At 38.1% G+C, this 11,844-nt stretch overlaps 1 protein-coding gene across 1 annotated transcript; it reads right to left on the bottom strand.

Annotated features, from left to right (window-relative positions):
• Window positions 1-2,133: 2,133 nt before the first annotated feature.
• Window positions 2,134-10,640, bottom strand: usp3 (ubiquitin specific peptidase 3). Its single transcript, XM_034141947.1, has 15 exons — window positions 10,157-10,640; window positions 9,512-9,572; window positions 8,875-9,012; window positions 8,547-8,630; window positions 8,265-8,346; window positions 7,569-7,648; window positions 6,891-7,004; window positions 6,454-6,567; window positions 6,120-6,269; window positions 5,698-5,804; window positions 5,448-5,528; window positions 5,210-5,328; window positions 5,011-5,124; window positions 3,899-3,966; window positions 2,134-3,257 (listed from the first exon to the last, which is right to left on the bottom strand). The coding sequence occupies exons 1-15, from the start codon at window positions 10,245-10,247 to the stop codon at window positions 2,825-2,827; spliced, it is 1,836 nt and encodes a 611-aa protein (XP_033997838.1). The 5' UTR covers window positions 10,248-10,640; the 3' UTR covers window positions 2,134-2,824.
• Between the last annotated feature and the right edge of the window lie 1,204 nt (window positions 10,641-11,844).

Below are 11,844 nucleotides of genomic sequence, written 5' to 3'. Positions count from 1 at the left end.
GCCTATATTGTCATGTATTGGCTTGTCTTATGCTGTTATCTAAGGAGTACTGCATTATTGACTTAATTAAAAGTATAAAAAAACTCAGATTTTTTTTCAAAAGTTGTCTTACAACCCAAAATCAAGAAGGGCTTGCAACCCCATGAAGCTTTGCCAACCCCCACGTTGGAAACCACTGCTATTGCCTACAAGATATTTACACAGCCTTATCCTCCCATAACCTTAAGGAACACAGTGAACCATGACTCATTGTTTTGAAATTGGTCAATTGCAGCAGAGAGGCCTTACTGACATGGAAAAAAGGCAAAATATCATTAAATCCTAGTCTTCCGTCCAAATGCCAGTAATGTCCTGTTCCAGTTATCACCAAAAAAGTAGGACATTGGGAAATGCCACTGTTAGAGGCTGATTACGTCTGTACTGTGACTCACTGTGTCATGATGTTTGTATCCAGACCTCTGATCTGACAAACACATTGCAATGTGAGCTTATTAGCAGCAGCATGTGACCTAGCCTCCATGAGGAAAAGAAAAAAGAGAGAGGGGGGTAAAAAAAAAAAAAGGCCACTTGTGTGTCATTAATGGAGACAGAGTATGGAGCCCACAGCCACCTGTGAGCAGGCGAGGAGGAGCAGCTGTTGCTCATCATACAGGAGAGCTTGTTCCTTCCTGAGCTGAGGCTGACTGACTGGCACGTGTCCCGGGGGGGCTCTTATGTGAGTCTGTGGTGGGCGGAGATGCTAGAGGGAAGAGGAAAACAACATAAAAAGGCTCGCTAAAAGTGTACTCTCGCTCCTTTAAGGTTGTATTTGGACATTCAAAAGGAAGTTGTCAGGAGGAGACATAATAAGTGTGTTGGAGATAATAATAAACACAAGAAAACCTTCTGGTGAGCATGTGTCCGGACATGTGAAAGCTCCTCACATGTGCATCAAATAATGGGCATGCTGTAAATATTTACATTTTAGATGTGCTATTAAAGCTTCTCAGGATCTAAACTGCTGAAAAAGAGACATTATAGACTTGGATCAAATGTTGTCTTCAACTCAGAGATGCAACAACCAACGATTATTCATCATCATTAAAGAATCTGCTAATTATTTTTAGCTAAATAAAATCTAAAACTTATACAATTCCCATTGCAATTTACTTAAAGTTGAAGATATTTTGCCAGACTGACTTATGTCAGTAAGTCTTAAAACGTTTTTTTCCCCAGACGAACCACCATAAACCCAGAAATATGCAGTTAATAAGCAAGACAAGAAAAAACAGTTACCAGTAAATGAGAAGCAAGAACTATTAAATATCCTTCAATAATGACTTCTATGCTTAAAGGTGGGGTAGGTAATACACTTCAGAAACACTTTTTGTTACATTCCATGGAATGCTCTTAACATCCCGATAGCAATGAATAGATTAAATGCTTTGACAATAAATATATAAAAACATTTCATCTGTGGAAGCCGTGGCGCTGTAAAAAGCCGGCCCGGCTAAAATAACTGGATGGCCTACCTATCTCGTGCACTCATTGGTCATGTGCGCGTTCGTGTGTGTTGGAGGAGGGGCTCTGTAAGGAAGGGGCAGATTTTTTTCGGCTGCGTAGTTTCAAATTCTAGCCACTCGAGCTGGTTTCTCCATTCTTACCTACCCTACCTTTAATAGATTGACTAAAATATAATTTTAATTTACCTTATTGTTTCAGTTCGCGGTTAACTGCTTCCCTTACCCCAGGAGTTTTCTTGTTCTTAATGCTGTACATTGACATTTGTGAATAGTAATCAGTTATATAATATTTTAATGTTTTCAGTTAGTTAAATGTTCCTGCAGAAGAGTGGGTGACTCACGAATACACTGCTTGGACTGTAAGGGAGGTTTTTCCTCAATTGAAAGTGCGGTGGCATGATTCATGGCCTTTATTATATGGAGTTAAGTCAGTAATGTGACCTTCCATTTAAAATATTACTAAAACAAAACATTAGCTTTGACTGAATGAAAATACTTTTAACTGCTCAAAAGAATAATTGTAGAAATAAACGTTTGTGTTTCTGTTTACATGCTGTCTGTGTTAATGGGTGGGGCGGTTTGATCTCAGTGGGGTTCAGAAAGAGGTTTTTTTTTCACAGAAAAAGAAAAATTTGAAAAAGATTCTCCATTGTATTTTAGCATGTTCACATGACACATGTTATAAAAGTAAATGTAATAAGGACATGTTATTAAGTCAATTTCAGATCAACATAAAATGGTAAAATATACTCCCAACGTCATTACAGACAAACAAACATTATGATCCTTTCTTTTACAATGGTTCTGGTTAAGAAGTTAAAACAACTTTCTAAACATGATCCTACATGATCACTTCTGAGTCATTAAATGTATTGGATTCTCGATCCTAAAATCTCTCCTAAATGACTGAAAACAGAACTACACGATTTTTAAGTAATGGAAATAACAATATTAGAAACTTAAAAAAATAGAAACTCCAATTATTGACAATGACAGTGTGTTGACACATCCAATCTCTTCAGTCTCGGCTAAACATTGGACCAACTGAGGTTTTAAAGGCTACAGCTTAACTTCATCACCTTTGGAATCTATTACACAGAGGAGTCTACCTCAACTGAGGAATACAACAACAAGGAAATGAACACAAAATGGTTATCTAAAGAAAACCCAAGCAGCAAATTAAACAAGATGCAATCATGCAGTTCATAAACATTTAAAAAAAAGAATACACAAACATTAAATGTGAAAATTAACTATTTAAAATCAAGCACTGTGAGACATGTGATTGAGGTGAAGCCATGGTAATAAGCCTTGTGACGAAATCATTGTGCGACGGCTTGAATAGCTTGGCTGGCCTCCTCTGATGCAGCCTTGTCTGAGGTATTATGTGTTGCAGGCTCTATTGAAGCCACTTCAGCCATTTCTTCACCAACATTTTCCAACGCAGCATTATCTGGGGCCGCCAAGTCCTCTGTCTTCATGTGTGAGGCTGCTGCGTCCATCAGAACCATGTCTGCTGCAACCTTGTCCTGAGCAACTGCTTCTGAAGGGCCGCTGTCCTTATCCACCGTCTCTGCATCAGGCTTGCTGTCCGTCTTCTCTGAGGCCACCTGTCCAGTCCTCTCCACGTAGAACAGGATGTAGGCCTTGGCCTTCCTCACTGTCTCCACACTGGTCAGAGTCACTGTGCTGTCGTTGAAGTGGTACCAGCGGCCCTCGTGGCTGCCATATGCTGTATAATGTCCTGATCCAACCCTGGAAACACAGACACATATATCATGAACTGCTGCCTGTCTACCACGCTGCATATATTGCTACTGCGGTTAGAGCTAGAGGAACACAATCAGCTCAGCAGAACAACATCGCCACTTAGAGGCCAAAAGTAAAACTGCAGCAGTGTGGGGAACATTTCTTGGCATATCTCATTACATTTTAAAGGACTCTTAACCTAATGCCTTTCAGCATTTAGTGGATACATACAATGTTTAACTGCAGCTGTCCACAAGGCTCTCAACAAAATTGCATTTGGCTTTAATACAGCCATAGTATGACCAGCCCTGCCAAAAGCCATAGGCAGAGCTGGTCAACAGATGCTTATGTTTAGATTTATAGTTGGGTGTTATTACTTTTTCTTCTTGAGCTGTTAACTATGCTGCCATAGTGACAGAAGCACATCCTGCATGTGTCTGAACATGTGATAATATGTCAGCTGTCAGCTGGAGGGGAAAATCACCCATCAACCCCAAACAAGTCTGAGATATTCAAGATGCTGCAGCACTCTAGATGCTGTTCATGCTTATTAAAACAGCACATTATAATCAGAGGGATGAAGCTTCAGCAAATTAATTACAACCTCTCCATTTGTGAGTTTGAACTGGAATAATTCATGTACTCACCCAGATCCATGATGCACCACGACATCAACAAGATCATACAGGCAGCTGTCTGGTAATGCATTATCTGGCTGCAAACATAAAAAAAAGACAACATAAGATATTTTATTTTTAGACTTTTCAAAGATTTACAACTTAAAGGAGACATTTAGCATCTGGACATGCCAGAGTTTCACACATAAAAGTCTTCTCACATTCTAAAACACTTCAGCATGTCAGAGGCCTAAAAAACACATGTTTTATATCAGGACATTTTGAACAGTTTACACAATTACCTTGATCCAAGTTTGTCAAGGTAATGTGTTTTTTTTTTACTACTATTAACTATCCTTTCAGTTCAGTCATGCTCTGTATTGGAAATATGTTGAATTGCATTGTCCCCATCAAATACAAATACATTTAAATCAGATATCTGTGAAACAGTGCCCTCTGCAGGCAATTGTAAAGAGACTTCCGAAAGTAAACACCAAGTTTAATAGTCAACATGCAATACACAGATCTCGGGTTACGAACTCACAAAACATATTTTGTTCAGTTTGTTGATATGGATCCATCATCAGCTGACCAAGGGTAACATTTAGATTGACTAAATCACCAGTATGGCAAAGGAGCTATAGTAATACTCATCTATAAAAAGACTTCAAATAGTCTTTTCTTCAGGCTGTCTGCGGCTCCTCTGCCAATCTGCCATTTTGGTTTACCGTCATATTTCCAAATGCTTTACCAAGTTAGTTTCACAAGCATTTCACTTGAGATCTTTCCATGGTGTGACTACTGTCTTGACTCTTTTTTTAAGATACCAAACCATACCCCTTGGATTTCTATTGGAATATTCCATGACAGCAGAAACAGAAATAGGAAAATGAATGGCACATAAATAAAAGTCTTTGTAAGGATGTTTGTTTTACACAACTATCAATTATTTCCACAGAGGCCTGAACTGGAAGCAGCTGGTTTCTGACCGGTTACAGTTCCTTCTGCGTCACTGGACTGTCTGAACTTCACTTGCATTTTCAAAAATGATTATTCCTATTTTTCATTATTTTAATCTTTTAGGAAATGAAAAATATATTTTGTGGAATTCCATGATCTGTATTCTTTAGCTTTTAACTCACCTCAAGTAAGTAGCCCCTCATATCCAGGCCCTTCAGGGGAAATTCCACATAGGTGTCCACCTTGTTTCTCAAAAAGGCCGTCCAGTGGAACCTCTTTAGGTGCAGACACAAAACCTACAATTGGAAATAAAACCTCCAGTTATACTAACCCTAGCCTTTAAACTAGTGATGTAACATTATTGACAATTTCTGTCTCTACCTTTGGAAGCTTTTGGATCCAGAACTTCTTAGTGGATTTCTGTCGCTTCTTACACTTATGGCAGTAGTACAGCTCCGTTTCATCAAGCTCTTCCAGGTCAGTGAAGCTACGTACGCAGTCTAAAACAAAAACAAACAAATATGTAATACTGTTATTATTTTCAACTATTTATAATGAGAAACTAAAACTGCCAAAAAACTGTCTACTGAGTCCTTATATCAAGCATTGGGAAACTTACCACGTAGGGTGCAGGTTGGCCCCGGCTCCTGGTCCTTACTTCTCTTTTGTCTGAACTGACTGGGAATGTCCAAAGACAGATCTGTGCAAAAACGAATGAAAATAAATTATCTCGTACATTAAAGTGCCTCCATTATATACCCCTTAGTATTTGTGTTGATTCTTTTAGTTTCACTGTAAAAATGAGGAAAAAACTGATATTTACTTTAATTTGTTGGCGTTTGTTTGCTATCAAAAGGTGGTTTTCTTACCAAGAAATGGATCAAACTTCCGCGATTCTGTTCCACATATCAGGCAGTTCACCTCATTCTGAAGTATGCCACCAAAATTGGATGTGACAACACTGGCAGTCCCATTGCTGTTAAACATAAAGCAGTTATAATCAATCAAGAATATGCAAACATCATATTCTACATGTAAATCCCCCATGTAAACATTCAATGATTAGATCGTTTAATAATTGTAACTTCTTAAGGCCAATAGTAATACAAGTAAGTTATGAAATAAGTGAACAAATTAAAATAAAATATTCTAGTAAAATATGCTATTAAAACAACAAAAAGGAAACAGACACTCTCATAAGCCATGTAATGGATAGTGACATGCCTGCAATGCTTAATGTGTCCACTTTGTCAGACATATACAAAATAATTGGAAGGTTGCATGGGCTTACATGCAGCATTTGCCCTCAGCGGTGGAGAGTCGGACCCCCTCCTGAGGAGAGGCTGGGTGGGACGCCCCGTTGCGACCGCACTGGAGCTCCCTGTGGAGATGGTCCAGCAGGTACCGCATGAACTCATGAGCATCGTGCTGCTGATAGCCCCTGGACACAAAAACACAGCACATTACAAACACAACCATTACCATGTAACAACTCACTATAAGTTGTTCCAGTCTGTGATGCTCAAATAATATCTTGACAATAATAATCAGAAAACAGAACTGAAAAGAAAAACAATTAACTGCTCAGCGTGATCAGCTTAATTCTCTGCACACTGTTGGCATACCTGAAACTTGGCATGATTTTCCATATAGCATAAAACAAGGAGTCTGGACTGAAGGCCGTCTGGCTTCCTTGCCACAGGGAACAAAGGGTTTTCCTGAACTCCTCCACCAAAGACCTGTTCAACACAAAGAAAGCCTGTTTAATATGCTACCGTTAAAAAAGATTAAACCGAAAACTCAAAGCTATATCGATATTCACACACACTCACAAAGAAAGTTGTGTCAGATTACATTACAGTGCTTTTATTTTCTTGTTATTTGTTGTATAGCACTGTTTCTGCACTTTGACCTTCTAGCATTGCACTGCAGCAGAGTCAAGATAACTACTGATGTGAGTAGCCTCATGAGAAAGTGTTTTTTCAATATTATGCTATTTAAATAAGTGTTAGATAAACAAACTCTGCCCATGAATCCTCGCTCATAGAAAAAATGACCTTACACAGTGTTGTCCCCTTGGCTTCGGGTGTGGTACATCCTTCTTCCTGCCGTCTTCCCGCTGCGTAGAGCCACTGCAGGCAACTCCTTGAAATAACAGCTGAACTGCTGGATGTTGCTGTCAAAAGAAACACATGATGTTGGACTCCTGAGATTACATTTTGGCAAATTAATCAAGTCTTTTACATTATTGTTGTCCCTCTGCCAAATTCTGCCAGTAGATTCACTGGTGATTAGATTTATTGACTTTCCCCGGGAAGCTGGGATAATATAAATACAACAATTTGTACATTTTGCAGATTAGATTAACGAGGCACATATCAAGTTGCTGCTAATCGATTTTAACACTGAAATGAAAGGAAATGAATGGCTGCCTGGAAAGTTGGACAAACGATTGGCACATTTAGGTAAATGGTATACTTGATACACTTTGCATTTCTGCGTAAAGCAACTGTGAAAACACACCAGTCATTTGAGAGCCAGGAAACGTGTGTTTACTGAGAATTCTGTCCTTTTACTGGATCTTGTTTCCATGCAGCCAGTATAAACTCCCCTGACTGTGCCCCAGACTGTATTAATAAAGGATGACTGACTGTGGGGCCCTGGGTCTACAGGGGCAGAGCCACTAAACCATGCTGAAGCCCAGTTTACCACATTCCTCATCTTCATCGCAGAGCCTTACCTGAGGGACTGCAGGATGGCATTCATGAAGCACGTGTTGCCCAAGTTCCTCAGGCCTGTAGCACCTAAAGCCAGGCCATTCTGACAGAGACAAGTGAAAAACAGAAAATATATGTGTGTTAATATATTAATTATTATGATATATATAGGTTAAGTATATATATATATATATCAGAGATAGTATAGTAGATGTTAATATTATATATAATGAGTACTAATATATAGTATTATGTTAAATATAGTATTATATATTAGATATATGTTTAGGATTATATAATATGTTATTTTATATATATATATTGTAGTTATATCTTACTTATTATATAGATTATTATAATATATATTAGATGTATATAGAAGTATTTGTTATAGATATATATATATCTATATAGTATATATTATTATATATATATATGAGAGTTATATATATATAGATAGTATATATAATACGATATTATATATACACACATTAAAACAGTCTTAGAAAAAATACTAAAGACTAAAAAGCGCACTTTAAGCAACATGTAGAGATATTTGAGAATGAGCCATGAGGATAACTGTGACTCCCCCAGTGAAAAGACAGACTTGTGAAACAAACTTTTTATACAGTTTTTTGTGCTGGAACACAACTGTAGAGAGGCTGCAACTTTTTTTCTTGTTTTAAAATAAATAAATCATTATATTTTTAGCCTCTTACATTGTCTTTTAACAACTTGCTGTCTGGAGCCAGGCTTTCCTGAAGTTTCCGTTTCCTCTGTCTGTCACCCATCAGTGCTGAGCTGTAGGAGGAAATCAAACATTTGATCTGGACACTGATCTTGTATTAAGCATGTTGTCAAACATCTTTGGTGTTCATCATCGGATAATGCAGATATGTTTTGGCAGGTACATTTGTGTTTGGCTTCCTCAGTCAAACACTGTCAAAACAATCAAAACACAGAAACAAAATATGTAAAGACTTCTTGAGATCTGTACTTACTTTTCTAAACTCTGCAGATGTTCCCTCACCTTCTGCACATGCCCAAGTTTGGTGTCATTGACAACAAAATCATCACATCTGTAACTATAAAATCCACATTAGTCAAGACACATCAGATCACTGTGTTTTGCTTTTAATTAACATGTCATCGTTAGTGGGATTCATCAGAAGGAAGTTGCATTGGTTATAAAGGTTTAAAGGAACATTTGGTTTCTATTACCACAATATATCGCATCCTTTGATTGTTTTTATGACTGTACTTTTTGCAGGGCCCCACAGTGAGTCACAGATGGTAGTCGTAGATAGGGTGGTCATAAAGGACACTCACCAGAAAACGCTGTAGTTGCTGCAGTCCATGCAAACGGAATGATGGGATTTCTCTTTCTCCTGTTTCTCGCTCTTCTTTTGGCTAATGCCAACAACCTGGCTCTCTTCAAAGTGTTTCTTCGCATGTCCATTGACATATCTATAAAAGGAAGACATTACTTTATAAAACAACACCTGGAACTATCAGAAAATAACCTAAAATAAACAGTTAATTAAAAAGTCTGCCCACAAATAATAAGATTGCAGTTTTGATCTCAAATTGATGCTGCTCATCAACCAGAGCATCTTTTCCCAAGAGTAATCAATTTAAGAGTTAATATGAATCTTTTTCAAGAGTTATTAAACAGTAAATGCTAATGTTTGAACAGTATTTCAAGGATCCTCAAAGATTCCTCTCACCATCTGGTTAGAAACCAGTATGTCTGTCTGCTGCACACACACAAATATATTTTAACCAATTTTCCAAGCTTCGACTACATTCCCTTTTCCAAACAAATATGGTAACTAGAAATGACATATTTCCTTGTTTAATTAGATTAAAAGAGTCTCTGAGGATTCTTGAAATACTTCCAAAACAGTTGACAACTCACCTAATTTAATCAAACTTAATTTCCATGTTTATACATATGCATAATTACCTTCCACAATGGACCATCAGACAGGTGAGGCAAACCCATGGACTTTTATTGGACCTGCAAGCTAAAGATAGAAGATGGAGTCTTGGTTAAGAATTTTACAGTTTATTAAGACAATTAATTGCTCAGATTCTCTCTCTATGTTGTATTACGATCTTGTTATATTTGATTGGGAGCCCCATTAGCACTAGCATGAGAATGTGTACTTTTCATTATGGTGTCACTCCATTGACACATGCAGCCTAACACATGTATACACACTATAGCCACATAAACAACAAACAAAACAGCTCATTAACAACATTCCCATCGTTTTAACCAACATTTAGTCAAACACACAACATTATAACAGTCACAATTCTTCAAGATGGTTTACCAGACTTAATATTTTCTTCTGCATACAAATACATAGCACTTCTTTATAACCACATTATTGACCTTATGACCTTTAATATGATTTGTTCACTGCACACGTATTGTTTATGAAATGTGTCCTTGTGATTTCTGTTGTTGTGACTTTGTATCTGATACAAACGTGGGAATATCACCAAAGGCTGGGATCCAAATGATTGACTCTTGCAGTCCCCGGTTAGTATGTGTGTATCCATTAACCTCTTAACGTTGAATGAAGGAGTGACAAACACTTACCGCTGCAGCACCAGGAGGACGGAGTCCCGTTAGGAAACCTGGAGGTATCAAGAGGACAGCTCACGTTTGAGCCAAGATGAGGGCACTCCATCAGTCCACAACTGTGAGGCTAACCTAACGTTAGCACTACACAAACAAATCGATACCGGGAACCAGGCAGCTAACAATAGCTGCCAATTAACCTATACTAGCTAGCTAACGTTAGCCGACAAACTACTTCTGCTCACGTTTCCCTGTTTCCTTCCGCTAACGCAGCAGCTTCTATCTTTCGTGCATGATTTCAGGGTACAGCATTTAAAAGAAAACAAAGGTGATGCCGTTTTCGCCTTGATATATTATAAGTAAGAATAGTAACGTTATCTTTGGTGTATAAGGTACTAGGTAACTGCTGGTGTTTGCCACAAACAAATGGAAATAACTTGAGGAAGTGACGCAGTGACTCCCGCGGCTGGAGTGTTTGCCAACTACAAAACAAAGATGAACAAATTCTGAGAGTTGCGTTTGCCTACTTCCTGTTTCGCTTACACTCCCCGGGCCGCTTAGTGCTACATATGGGTCCCTGTACGTTTCGTTAGTTTTATATTTGTTTTCCTATTAGTGTCGGTAGTGTTTTGTATTGCCTTTTTACTTACTGAATCTGGGAAACTCTAAGATTTAGACCTAATTAAGCAATGTTGTACTCGCGTAGAAGTCTCACGCATGCGTGGTAACGAACAACCGCTTCACTTCCGATCACCATGGTGATCACAGGTAATGAGTTTAAACCTGGTTTAAACCATAGACTGTATATATACTGTAAAGGTTTAAACCAAACTGAGTTCCATTGTTCAAACAGCTAAAACGTACACCTTTTATACTTATGTTATCATGTTAAGTACTTTAGCATGCTTTTTGGAACACAGACACCACCAGCTGGCACAATAACACTTTATTTCATCTTAAATTAAGAATTCACGTGAAGATAGTTTGGCATGACAGTAGCCTAGAGACAACTGATTGTAAATAATTATCCTATTCATGTTGATGAAAATGGTTGGCTTAAATGTTTTGCATGTGCGGATTTTAACGATGTACATTCTCATCCTGGGAAATTTAAAACAATAGGCCTATGACCAGGGTTGCCAACTCTCACGCATATGGCGTGTGACACACGCTTTCACTCTCAATCTCACGCTCTCACGCTGCCCAAACTATTCTCACGCCAAAAACAAGAATACCGAAGACTAGAAACGGTTTTGAAAACTTTTGTCACGTAGTGATCGTCTTCTCAATAGAACATCTTTGATAATGTCTTCTGGCCAATCAGAATCACGATAACGGCGTGGTGTTGTTGCAGGAAGTCCCGACGGAGAATACTTTTGCGGTAGTACATCTCTATACATCGATACAACATTACGTGTTGATAGAAATCAACACGTAAATAAGACCCCACGGTTTGATGATTGATAGTTGTGTGGGCTGTCTTTCATTTTGACACACAGAACAATGGGGCCTATCCACTCTTATCCACAATGTAAAGTAATTCACACAGCCTCTTCTCTCTGTGAGGAGCAGCAGGTTCAGCTTTCAGAACAAAGTAACACAAAACAAAAATGGCATTTATTTTTTTAAATGTGTAGTAATAGATTTATTTATTTTTCTTCTCAAGAGAGTATCAGAATGTGTATTTTATGTTAGTATTTCAAAAA

Source organism: Trematomus bernacchii, unplaced genomic scaffold (genome assembly GCF_902827165.1).
Source record: "Trematomus bernacchii unplaced genomic scaffold, fTreBer1.1, whole genome shotgun sequence".
NCBI classification, from domain to species: Eukaryota; Metazoa; Chordata; class Actinopteri; order Perciformes; family Nototheniidae; genus Trematomus; species Trematomus bernacchii.
This window is presented reverse-complemented; position numbering and strand designations above follow the sequence as displayed.